This window comes from Lathyrus oleraceus, chromosome 1, assembly GCF_024323335.1.
Source record: "Lathyrus oleraceus cultivar Zhongwan6 chromosome 1, CAAS_Psat_ZW6_1.0, whole genome shotgun sequence".
Classification (NCBI taxonomy): Eukaryota; Viridiplantae; Streptophyta; class Magnoliopsida; order Fabales; family Fabaceae; genus Lathyrus; species Lathyrus oleraceus.
In genome coordinates, this window is record NC_066579.1 from 93516013 (window position 1) to 93529505 (window position 13493).

The following is a 13493-nucleotide window of genomic DNA, read 5'->3' on the forward strand; positions in this document are numbered from 1 at the left end:
TTCATTCCTGGAAACCAAAATAGCCTATCTAAATCTTGATACATCTTTGTATCACCAAGATGAATACTCATTCCACTTCTGTGACCCTCCTCAAGAATACTCTTCTTAAGCTCGGGTACATCAGGAACACAAACTCTATCTCTAAACCTCATCACACTGTTTTATTCGACTCGAAAATCACATATGTTACCTTGGTTGATTAACGTGAGACAATCTATTAAACTCAAATCAGATATCTGACCCTCTCTGACATCTTCAAGAATACCACTCATCAGCTTCAACATACCAAACTTCACATTGTTAGGAGGTTCTTCACACACTAAACTCATATCTCTGAATTACTCAATCAGTTCTAACTCTCGAACCATAAACATTGACATGTCTAAAGACTTCTTACTCCTCGCATCAGCTACAACATTAGCTTTACCCGAATGGTAACTCAAATCAAAATCATAATCTTTCAGAAGTTTAAGCCATCTCCTTTGCCTCATATTCAACTCTTCTGATCAAATAAATATTTCAAACTCTTTGATCACTGAACACTTCAAATTTGGAGCCAAACAGACATTGCCTCTAAATCTTCAACACAAATACCACTTATGTCAACTCAAGATCATGCGTAGGGTAATTCCTTTCATGAACTCTCAATTGCCTCGAAGCATAAGTCACAACCTAACCATTCTGAATTAACACATCTCCCAAACCCATCTTCGAAGCATCACAATATACAATAAATGACTCAATTGGATTCAGCAAAATCAAAATTGGAGCAGACGTCAACTTTTTCTTGAGTTCTTGGAAATTCTCTTCAACTGCATATCCCAAACATAGGCTTGACCCTTTCGAGTCAACTGAGTTAACAACAATGCTAACTTTGAAAAACCTTCAATGAAGTTCCTGTAGTAACCAACCAATCCTACAAAACTTCTAATCTCAGTGACAGACTTCGGATTCTCCCATTGTAACACAACATCTATCTTCGACGGATCCACAACTATACCACCACTAGAATCACATGACCAAGAAAACTAATTTCTCTTAACCAAAACTCACACTTGAAAAACTTTGCACACAACTGATTCTCATTGAATGTCTGCAATACAATTCTCAGATGTCTACAATACAATTCAACAAATATTTCTATTTCTTTATAATCTTTATTTTATTTTATTTAAAAAATTACGATATGAATATATTTCTTAGTAAATGAAATTTCTTGAGAGGAGAGATAAATAAAACCGAAAATATAATGCAAGTTAAACAAAAAATGAGGATAAGGGCCCACAATAGGCGAAATTTGAATTGACACGGTGGGCGCGCAAAATTTGAATTCATAAATGATATCATGATTAGTAACATTGCTGAAACCGATGTCAATTTTCAGTTTCTCTCACTTTCCATTTTCAAACTTCAATTACTTTATTTTAAAAATCAAATCTATTTGAATAATATGCAAATTCAATTTTAGTAATCACAGAAAATGAAGAACAAGTTGAAGTCACAACAATCACATTCACAGCAACAAGGAATGAGTAATTTTGATATGAAACAAAGAGTACTCACCGCATTAAACAAAGTCGGCGACCGCGATACACATCAAATCGGAACCAATCAGCTTCACACTATCCTCAATTCTTTAACTCCTCAATCTATATCCCCATTCCTCTCATGCATACTAGACATTCACTCCGAACAGAAAACCTCGATCCGAAAACAATGTATCAAACTCATGGGAACACTAGCCGAAGTTTACGAAGCTCTAGTCCTTCCACATCTTCCCAAAATGGTTGCCACAGTTGTTAAATGCTTTAGGGATTCGGATTCTTCGGTGAGAGAAGCCTGTGTTGAAATGGTTGCGGTAGTTGCTTCTAAATTGGGTAATCAAAATAATGAAGATAAGGTGTTTGTGTTATTGGCTAGTCCAATTTTCGAAGCTCTGGTTGGTGAACAGAATAAGCATGTTCAGTCTGCTTCGGCTTTTTGTCTTGCTACTGTTATTCACAACACGCATAGTCCTCCTATTTCGATATTGCATAACATGTTAGTTAGGGTTCTTAAGTTGCTTAAAAATCCACATTTTATGGCTAAACCTGCTCTCATTGAGTTGAATAGGAGTATCATTCAGGCCGGGGGAGCTTCCACACAAACTGTTTTGACCACCGCTGTTGCCGGTATTAGGGAGGCCTTAAAAGATACTGACTGGAAAACACGGAAAGCGGCTTCTGTAGCATTGGGACAAATTGCTTTGTGTCGTGCTTCTTTCTTGTCATCTTTAAGGCTTTCTTGTATTCATTCTCTTGATTCCTCAAGGTTTGACAAGGTGATTTCTCACTCTCAAGTTTTGCACTTATATGTTTCTCAATTTCCATGTTTCTTTGTCAACTTATATATTGATAATTGGTTATAGGTCAAACCGGTTAGGGATGCTGTTTTGCAAGCTCTTAAATATTGGAAGATACTTCCTGGTCATATTAGTACCGAGCCTTCTGAAACTGGATCCTCCTTAAAAGGTTTACCTTTGCTCTCTCTCTTTTTGATTTTTGATATTGAAATTGCTATTGCTTGGAATAAGGATACGTAGATTTGGTAGTACTTTATGTCCCAATCGGATACTAATCTTGTTTATATTCATCTTTATTAACCTTGAGCACAAGAATACAATAGTAATATGATAATATCATCATCTTTTATTGTGAAATGAGGACCGTCTGATTGCTATTCTTGTATTCATTGCCATGCTATTAAGTTCTTCTTATGCTTTCTGCAGAAAATATTAGTGGAGGTGATTCTGTCGAACTCAGTAGTACTACTACTGAATCTAGACATAGAGATGTTAGACTCCAAAAAGGTAATATGAAATTAACTGTGGGAAGGATTCCTTTGTCTGCAAGAAAAGCATGCCAAAATGATGTTGAACATCTTCAGCATCCCAAAACAGATGATTGGCATGTTGAAGTTGCAGTCCCTAGAACACATACTGTAGTGGAATTCCATAATGATGAATTTGAGACTAGTTCTGTCACCAAGCCACTAGAAGCAACGAGTGCTGATGTTACAAGCATGCAGGATGTGGGTTATGAATATGTGCCTATGGATGATAAGCAGGAGTGCTCTTCTGTTTCTAACTATGAAACCAAGTTTTTAACTTCCCATGATTGCTTTGTAAACAATGGACTACAAAAGCCAATTATGAGAAGCCAACGGTTCAGTGAAGAAGTAAGTTGTAATGAACAAATGTACTCCCTAAAGATGGAGAATCCTAAAAGTTCTGATTCTACAGTCACCGAACCAAGTCCCCAAATTACACATGAATGTTGTGCACAAAGGGCAAATGAAATGACATGTATTCGGAATCAGCTTTCAGATATTGAAATCAAACAAGCAAACATGATGCATCAATTACAGGTATTAATATTATACATACTATATGGATATACATATAAATACGTACTGGTCTATTTCTAAATCTATGAGTCCTAAAGCTGCTAGACATTTTCCTAAATGCAGTAGTTTTATAAACATTAGCTTCCTTGTTTACTTTTCACAACATGATAACACTTGAAGTACTTTCAGGGTAAGTTTTGTATGATTTTCTCAAACACTGTCTAATAACAAAATCACTAAAGTGTATTCAACATTTATCTGATTTATCACAATAAAATTTAAATACTGTAACTTTTGTCACACGAGCGTGCTCAGAGCTCACACATATTTGTAGTGCTTTCTGAGAGGTTCTTGTTATGTATCACATGGTTTGTGGTACATATGTTTTACTCAGCACACTTCAACTCTTTTTTCAGATTTTTACAACTGGCATAATGGACACCCTTTCTACAATCCAATCAAGAATGGTAGGCTTGGAGAATGTAATTGATAGATTATCTCAAGAATCTTTAAAAGGAGGAAGACATTCTTTTTCAGAAAACTCCAAATTTGCGAGGCAGAGCCAAAATGTGGCTTCTCCTAGGATCTCTGTATGCACTCCAAAGCCATCGTCAGAAACTAGTACTAAACAATCAGGCTTGTTTTCGACGAGTGCTGAAAGTTTGGAAAAAAAATCATTTTCAAGGAGCCAACCGAAGATTCATGCCAGAGATAGTGTGGATAAGTGGAAAAGTTACAAAGTACGGACTGCCCAAAAATTTACAGAGGATATTATTAACAGCTTAGGGGAGGATAGACAGAGCATGAGTTCTGCTCAAGTTAGTAAGAATGGCAGCAGTGTCTTTTCTTCTGCTGCCAGAACCAATTCTAGAAATGTTTGTCCCGAGAGTAACGCAAACTACTGGAAATGTGTGAATCGTCTTGTATGTGAAGGGGATCTAAACTCTGCATATATGGAAGCGTTGTGTTCCGGTGATAAACTTATTCTCGTTGAGCTTCTGAATAAAACTGGTCCAGTTATAGAAAGCTTGTCAGTGAAAACTGTCAATGTTCTTCTTAGTACTTTAGCACCATATCTTCTGCAAGGAAAGTTTTTTAATACCATAATCCTGTGGTTGCAGCAGGCAAGTTCACTCACTCTTACCAATTTTTTATTATAGTTTTTAAATTTATGGAATCTTTGTGGCATACCTTAAACTAGAAGTGCAATGTAGGATATATTATATATAAGAATTGAAAATGGTTAAAGAAATAGTAAAACACAAAAAGTTCTGTCTTTGTGACATACCTTAAATGGAATTCATAGCATTTTAAACTACAAATGCAGAATCATGAAATGAAGATGCTGAGATTTTCTCTCATTCTTGAGTGGTAATCCCTCTGGTTTTAAATATAAGTGAAGTCAAAATGTATTTAGTCCATGGACCAAAATACGTTGAGTAGTTTTTAAAGTAATAGTATGGAATGCCACTTCTTTTTGAAATGGTAGAACTGCTATAGTTTAAATAGTTTTAGAACTACTACAGGTTTTAATGGTCTTCTGATTGTTATTTTTTCTTCCATGCCATGTGAAAAATACGGTGTACAGAGACTTGACCAGTACAGATAAACAAGCTTGGGCTATTGAATTGTTTAATGATCATTGATAGTTCAATGTAGGATATCATTTTGTCAGCCATTTTGATTAAATAACCTGAGGAAATATATCTGTTCATTTATGTTAGTCTTTCTTGTTTTAGGTTGTTGAAATGAGCACTGTCCATGGACCAAATTACATTGCTCTTTCTATTGAAGTTAAGGAGCAGCTTTTATATGCAATTGAAGAGGTTGTGAACTTGAATATTATCAGCCATGCAGAAAGGAGACGTGCTGCTGAATTAGCAATAAAATTAGATCATATGTGGAGTACGATTACTGAAAGTTAATAACATTTGTGTTATTTGACATAAAAATCATGTATCTAGCCATTTTCTGTTGGGACACATCTCGCTCCTGGTTGAACTCTAGAAGCTGGTTTTAGTTGTATGCATTTTATGAGTAAGTGAACGTTGTGTTAGGTGAATTTTTCTGATGGAAATGTTATGGATTTTTCTGATGGTAATCTTTTACAAGAATTACTACTAATTTTGGTACAAAATGATAACTGAATTGTTTTGACGGCTTTGTAAAGGTGCTCATTAGAAATATTACCATGCTGTGCATTGCATTTTTAAGAGCTGTAGCGCACGATTTTTTTATTGAAAGAGTCAGGCCGAGCCAAGTTATAAATAGGCCAGCTTTTAGGTCCCAGTTGGACGGCTTAACTTATTCCCAGACTTCAATTGTAACACGTATATTCTCATAAAGAAATGGAAGTGATCACTAGAACTTTTTAATAGCTAATAAAAGTTAAGCATAACAAACTTAACTAACTAATTAATTAATTCACAAATGAGATTGTTGAAGAAAGCCTCTCATGTTTAACACACAATAGATTATTAGGTGGTTTATATTTATCAGTGAGAATACAAGATAGAATACCAGGAGCCATCAGGGTTTTGAGTGTTTTCAATGTAATGAATTGCTTTGGCAAGGCAATGTTGTATTTCCTTTGTTCTATGATTCGGGTGTAGCTTTGTGAAGACAGCCAGGGCTTGCATTGCAGAACCAGTACACTCAAAATACCTATTAATTTCACAACAAGGAACACAGTATGCAGTATGTGAGAAATTTATATACGCGTCAACAATGTTTCTTTATGATTGATGTTGCTATATATCTTACTCCCTCTCAATCAGTGTGTCTTCAAAAAACTCAGTTGGATTGAATTTCTGCAGCAGACATGCATATAATTAGTTGTTAGTCATTCTTATAAATTTTTCTTGATGATGAAGAGTAACTTCATAACGTACCTCTAACCAATTGTAAGCATTTTGAGGCTCCCAAGCAGGGAACCCGCCGTTGCTGCTCTGTAGAGAGAGGATAACATTAACAGCATCATTGAATCGCTTTGTTTCCAATTTTTCTCCAACGAGCGCACTTGGCATTTTGAACAGTAGGAGTGTGGCCTGCATGTGTTGTGTGTGTGTTGTCATGAATATCACATTATGCATGCGTATATATTTCGAAAAACCAATGAAATTATTAATAGAACCTTGAGTCCTTCTGCTGTGCTGTCCGAGACCTGCCAGCCTTGGTCATGCATTGAGAATGTCCACGATCCTTTGCATATGTGTCTGTACATTTCTTTGAACTCACCAGATGGATTTTCAACTACCTGCAAGGCCTTCAGGAAGTCATGTGCTTTTCGAAGCATAGGACCATACTCTTCACTCACGTTACAAGCAAGTATTGCTTGTATGGCAAATGCTGCATCCCACATTTGACTTCCACAACTCTGCATCCATTATTATTTATACATTTATTTAACACTGTTACTTTTAGTTAAGTGCTGGCTCAACTATAACTACATACTATTAAATGAAATGTTGTATGCCTTAGTTGGGTAAGTAATATATACAATACTATTTATCCATGTACTAATTACTATAAAGGTAGACTTAATAATGAATGAGTTACCTGCATTCTCATGAAGAGATCAGCACTTTGTTTGATGGAAAATCGATTTTTTGTGAATTGATTGCGTAGTTTGTCAATCTCATGGTGTTCTTGCGGCGTTTCTACATTTGGATCAAATTCCCAGTTGTAATGACCAATGAAGTTATTCACTGAAATCACTCATCCTTCTGCTATCATCAACTTCCACATGATCTTCTTTTCTCTTCTCTTTTCTATTCTAGAATAGACTATTAATAATACTAGAAATGAAAAACACAAGAAACACCTTTATTAGCTTCTGCCAGTTGCTGCTATGGCTCAATGTGTCATGTTGCAAAGGACAAAACAACTGCACGGAGTAATTAGTTAATAACAGACATACCACCAAATAATTTGAATACTACATACTGCTAGTATAGTACATTTTAAATCAATGTCAGAGAAAGCAGAGTGTGACTGGTTGTAGAGTGAAAGTTAAAAGAGAGTATTAGAAGGGTTCTATTATTTTATATGAGATTCATTTTTAAAATGAATGACTCATGTTTTATCTAATAAAATAATGACTATTCTTCTAAGTAGTTAAATAGAATAGAATTTAAAGTAGTATTTGGTCTAAGATGAGAAAAATAGAAGAGAGTAAAGGGCAAGGGCTTGGTGTAAGGCATCCTTCCTCTCATAGGGAACCCCCAAGAGTACCTTAAATTCCTTCAAAGTAGGAGTCAATTGAAAGTTTTTGAACAGAAAATTGCGTAGCAGAGAGTCATAGAATTATGCTAAGGCAGTGATAGCTGGTGGCTGAACTTTGACTGTCAGGAGTTCTAGTATCTTGCCAAATCTTCCTTCTATTACAACTCTGAAACAAGGAGGAAGTCTATCTTAGAGCTTCAACAATTTGCTCAAGTCAGACAACTTGACTTTAAGGTGCAAAGGTTTCTTTTTATCTGAACTCATCACGAATCAGAATGCTAACAACAATGTATACAAATATCCCATGAAAACAAAATCTTTCATGAGTTTCATGATGTTTATGCAAATGCTTATGAATGCATGGTGTTTGGATCCGAGATATCATGAGTAAATCAGAACATCCTATTAGGCAGGTTTCCCTACAAAGGATAGTTTTAGGATTGCTACCCATAGACCACTCACAGGATAATTTCTAAATTAATGGATAAGGTTCCCTAAGTCACAGACTTTACTTGTATCAACGTCTTGCAACAGGTTAGTTGTTTTATGATGAGAGTGACGAAAATGTCTATTCTGGTCTGGATCTTCGTGTTAGGCATACTGTCGCTATGCGAAAAATGCTCAAAAAACACAGAGTCGCCATCAGATTTTACTTATTCCATGAAAAAAGAGAAAAAGGAAAAATAATCGATAAACCCTCTAGAAAAAAGAAAATTGGTCTCACAACCAAACTAGGGTTCAGAAGTCAGTTATGCAAGGGGAAATTAGCACCCCTCACATCCATCGTACTCGATCGGAATCATCTAAGTTGTCTACGTGAAATGAGTGATGATCTTACCTTAATGCTTATTTTGCTAAAAGAGGAAAATGATTGGTTTTTATTATTGTACTCGCCAAGGATTGAGACCCTTGGGCCTAGGTATCATTCATCGTGAAATGAAGAATCAAAGCTTCGTAGTTCGGAATAGAAAATATTGTTTGTTGGTTGTTTTTACCTTAAAAAAAGGTTTTCGGAGTGATGCCCTAAGGCGCAAAAATAAGGTTTGATGAGTTGAGGTTTGTTTTAGGTTTTTTAAACCTAGGGTTCAGAAGTCAGTTATGCAAGGGGAAATTAGCACCCCTCACATCCATCGTACTCGATCGGAATCATCTAAGTTGTCTACGTGAAATGAGTGATGATCTTACCTTAATGCTTATTTTGCTAAAAGAGGAAAATGATTGGTTTTTATTATTGTACTCGCCAAGGATTGAGACCCTTGGACCTAGGTATCATTCATCGTGAAATGAAGAATCAAAGCTTCGTAGTTCGGAATAGAAAATATTGTTTGTTGGTTGTTTTTACCTTAAAAAAAGGTTTTCGGAGTGATGCCCTAAGGCGCAAAAATAAGGTTTGATGAGTTGAGGTTTGTTTTAGGTTTTTTAAAAGAGATTATTTTTTATTAGAACTGCACTAAAGACTATGAGAAGAGGGGAATGTTTCAGACAAACAAGACAAGCGTCTTGTGTTCAAAATACCCAGAGTAAGGGTATGAAAGCTTCATTCTTACTCATTCTCCATAACTTAAGACTCGTGGCACACAACTCTATTCATATTTTTATTGTATTTTGAATTTGATTAAGAAAATTCCGTTTGACGTTGGATCAAAGGTTTATTGCCTATTAATTTTAAAATGGTGAGATACACATGAATGTTTACAAGGAAAATAATGCGAGAAATAAATGGTCTTATTGTAACGTAGTTCAAGAGAAAATCTTGTGTCTACAAAGTGACATATACTAATAAAAGGATAATGGACTTAAGAACATATCTCCCTAGGGTAGTGTCATCAATGTCATTCTTGCAATGAAATATTTCAAGTCACATATGAAATTCCAAGTCAGAGCAATAGGTCAAGAATCATGATCTAAGGTCCAAGTGCAAAGGTCCTAATGAGTCCTCTAAGTCCAATAGAAGGTCACTGCTGAATGTATCTTTTTGGACTTTTAATTCATCATGTTTTTATTCTTTTTATTATGTAATGCAAGAAAGAAAATGATAAGAAATAAATGACAATGAGATAAGAATGCATGGAATAGATACAATGATGATGGAAATGAGAATAAAGTGCTTGAAAATAAATAACAAGAAAATAAATTAACAAGAAAATAAATGATAAGAAAAAAATGATGACAAATAAATGACAACATAAGATTAGGTCAACAAGTCAATGATTAATGACAAAAGATAGTGATGAGGAATTAAATTGTAAAGGTTAGTCACCTATAGATCATTTGTCCACAAGTCAAAGGATTTAAAATATGACGCATTAAGGGATAACCTATCATTGATTCAAAGTGTCAAAAATGATCCAATAATCATTTATCAACATGTTTGAATTAAAGAAGATTGAATCGACCGAAACGTTCATCTATCAATAATTTGAAGTGTGAAAGATTTCATCACCCAAGCAATCACAAGTTAAAGTCAAATGAGATAAAAGTTAAACACCAAATTCCAAAAGTTTAGTGGTTAATGATCAAATGAAATATTTAATCGAGTCAGAACACTTTAGAGCTATGTTAAGCAATCATAAATGGACTTTTGTAGAAGTCACACCTATCTGAGGTCGGTCAGTAACAATGTATGTGCTAAACATGTTAGAGAACTAACACAAAATTAGTCTCTTGAAACAATGCAACACAATAAAAATGGAAAGACAAGCTCAAGCAACAAAAGGTCTCATATATCATCAAGAGATTCAAAAATGATCAACCAAGGGCAATCTATCAATACCTCAAAGTGTCATGAATGATCAAATGATCATTCATCAACATGTTTGAAGTGTTGAAGGTTCAATCAACCTTAAGATAAATAATTAATGATATTTAAGATTGTCATCAATCATTCAATCAAATACAAAGGGGTCAAATGGTCAAAAGTAATAATAAATAATAATAACATAATTATATTAAGTAAAAATTAATTGAAGAAAATAAAATCAAAAGCAAAAATGTGGTTAAAATAAAAATAGTAAAATAAAATGGTCAAAGAAAATAAATAAAAATAAATGAATAAAAAAAGGGTGTAAGATCCAAATAGGATCTGCACAAAAGAAAAAGAAAAAAAAAACGTACAAGGCCCTAAATATTGAGGCCCATTAATTTTCAGCTTGTTCTAGGGGTTGCATGAAGTAAAACTTAGGCATGATCAGTAAAAAAAAATGCCCATTGACAAACTGAGCCCAAAACAAATGAGAGTCTGAAACACACTAAGAACTCCCACTCCTAAATTCAAAACTTCAAACAAAGGTTAACTAAGATTTTTCCTGCTCCGCCGTGCCAGAACTCATTTTCGGCGGCGGCAGAGTTCCTATACTGACATTAAAAACACCTCACCCTTCATCTAAACTTGTTGAACCTAAACTCATAAGTCAAATGACTTGATTTCTAAACACAAGGCAGAATCGAAGGGAAGAAGGCAAGAACCCTAGAAACCAAAAGACAAATTAAATGAACATGGGAGGGAGTCAAAGCCTCAAACTAGAGGGCTTTGGCTCCCTGATGCAAGCTCTACACTGTGGTATCAAGAATGTGGTCAAATGAAGAAGTCGGGTCTCTACTCGCCGGAGAAGACGACTGGAGAAGGGCAACGATTCACGTAAGCTCTTTTTGTTTCTTTTTCTAAACATTTTTCTTCTTCCTCTAAGTTCTAAATGTGAGTGTGATTTGAGAGTTGAGAGGTGTCATACCCCAAAATTCACCATACCTTTCATAAGTTCATCTAGGTCACTAACCCTAAGCATTTGCATGTCCTGATAAGCATTCATCTCATCTCCATATTCATTGTATCATAACACATTCCACTTGCATTTGAAAAAAATATAAAATCATGGGTTCAAGGGTATTCACCAGCGAGCATGGTGGAAACCCTAATTCAGGGGAGTTGCATCTGATTCGTTTGGTTCATTTTAAATGGTTCAGTTGTTTGGTTAAGAATGATGTTTTTGATTCATTGGCTAAGACTCTTTCAAGATGCTGCTATCGGTTGCTTGATTAAATGTCATTTGGTTGACTTTGATTGATTGGATTTTGAGTCTTGGATTGACATGTTTTATTTGGTTTAAGAGCATTGGGCTTTTCGGGTAATCCACATTCATTCCACAAGAAAACAAACATTTTTGCCTAAGTTGACTTTTGATCAACTGTTGACTTTTTGGTCAACCAATTGACCAAAGTCAACCTTCTGACGAAAAACCATTTCTTAATCATTTTCATCATTTCCATATTTTAATCATCATATCTTTTAAACCATTCATAATCACATTTCAACCCATTTCAAATCCAATCCAAGGACCTTTTCATTTTTCAATATCCAATCTTTGATCCACTTATCCAATCCATATTTTAAATCCATTTTTAAATCCAAATATCCATAAACCATTTTTGTCCATATTTTAAGTCCAAATCCATTTTAACACATAATCCAAAAATCCAATTTTATTTTTAAGCCCATATCCAGATTTCACAATCCCATTAACAATTTAAAGCAAACTTTTATAATCCACTTTAAAAACCCAAATCCATTTTTTTTACAATTTCTAAATCCATATCCAAAATCCATTTTTTATCATAACCATTTTCTTAACCAAATCCATTTTAACTCATAACCATTTTTTTAATCCATAATCCAATTCTTCAACCCATTTCAATCACAAGCCAATCATCATAATAGTAGCAATTATATACATACAGTACTAACTTCACATTGAATTCTATTATTTTTACAACATACATTCAGCATTAGCATGATAAATACAATTCCATCCTATTACACCCATTGTCTATATCCTAAGGCAAATAACTATGGACAACACGGAAACAGTTACGGTTATGCCATGAATTTGCAAATGTGATTCTTCCAAACTTCCAACTGAAAACACCAGCTGCAGCAGAACCAAGCCTGCTTTCAATCAGACCTTCAAAACCTTGCAGCAAACCCGCAAAGAACTCAGCCTCCTTTCAACCTCACCCTTCAACAGCCCAGAACTTTACTTTCAAAAACCTTCCAACAACATTCTAACTGATTTAGGAGAATGAAACCGTGTTCGTGACATCAAATTTCGACGTTTGAATACTGGGTGCTTGTTGAGTCCGGGTTTGGCATTTGGAGATTGGGCCTTTTGGCCCAATCATTTGTGATCTTCATATTCCTCAATCAGATTTCCAAACCCCTGGCCCATGTTGATGTTATGCCATAATCCTTCTTTCTTAATCTTAATTAATTTATGCTAATTCTAGCTTTTGTGATTAATACTTGGTGCTTATTATTTTTTATCTTGATAAAATTAGGATAGTTTTTCTTGATTTTTGTTAATTAGGATTTTTTAGTTTGACAATTAGGATATAATATAGTGTATATGAATGATTAGGTTTAGTTGGGAATTGATGTGAGTTAGATTAATTAGAGTAATTAGTTTTAATTAGGTTTAATCAAAGTTTTAGATTAGATTTTATTTTCTCTTCATTTTCCAGAATTAATATTCATATGATTAACTTTGTCATGATTAGAATATTAGTCATTAGGTTTGGGTATTTCTTCTTTGTTGATTCATGATTGAATAATATGGTTAATGGTTGATTTTACCATGACTATATTTTAGATTAAATTTTCTTTCAATAGGAATTGTATGGTGATTGTTCATGATCATGTAGGTTAGATTCAATTCTTGAATTTGGATTGTGAATTTTCCATTTGATTAATTTTGGTCCTAATTCGTATTTAGGTAGATTTTATTTTGTAGAATTAATATTCATTCTTTAATTGTCCATTTAATCGATTTGTTGGTTTATGATCATATTGTAAATTGAAAATCCCATTTCAATTTAGGTGATGAATACTTTGTATG

At 34.4% G+C, this 13493-nt stretch overlaps 2 protein-coding genes across 3 annotated transcripts; one reads left to right on the top strand and one right to left on the bottom strand.

Annotated features, from left to right (window-relative positions):
- Positions 1–1353: 1353 nt before the first annotated feature.
- LOC127118529 (TORTIFOLIA1-like protein 2) lies at positions 1354–5539 on the top strand. The gene is made up of 5 exons (XM_051048739.1): positions 1354–2320; positions 2408–2510; positions 2768–3405; positions 3801–4508; positions 5124–5539. The coding sequence occupies exons 1-5, from the start codon at positions 1481–1483 to the stop codon at positions 5307–5309; spliced, it is 2475 nt and encodes an 824-aa protein (XP_050904696.1). The 5' UTR covers positions 1354–1480; the 3' UTR covers positions 5310–5539.
- A 200-nt stretch (positions 5540–5739) lies between these two features.
- Positions 5740–8120, bottom strand: LOC127118539 (lupeol synthase). 2 transcript variants are annotated; one of them, XM_051048751.1, is made up of 6 exons: positions 7618–8112; positions 6943–7270; positions 6518–6760; positions 6276–6431; positions 6148–6194; positions 5740–6048 (listed from the first exon to the last, which is right to left on the bottom strand). In XM_051048751.1, the coding sequence occupies exons 2-6, from the start codon at positions 6952–6954 to the stop codon at positions 5880–5882; spliced, it is 627 nt and encodes a 208-aa protein (XP_050904708.1). In that variant the 5' UTR covers positions 6955–7270; positions 7618–8112; the 3' UTR covers positions 5740–5879. The 2 variants fall into 2 exon arrangements, with proteins under 2 accessions (XP_050904708.1, XP_050904716.1); XM_051048759.1 differs by having other exon boundaries at positions 6518–6640; positions 6943–8120.
- Positions 8121–13493: the final 5373 nt, after the last annotated feature.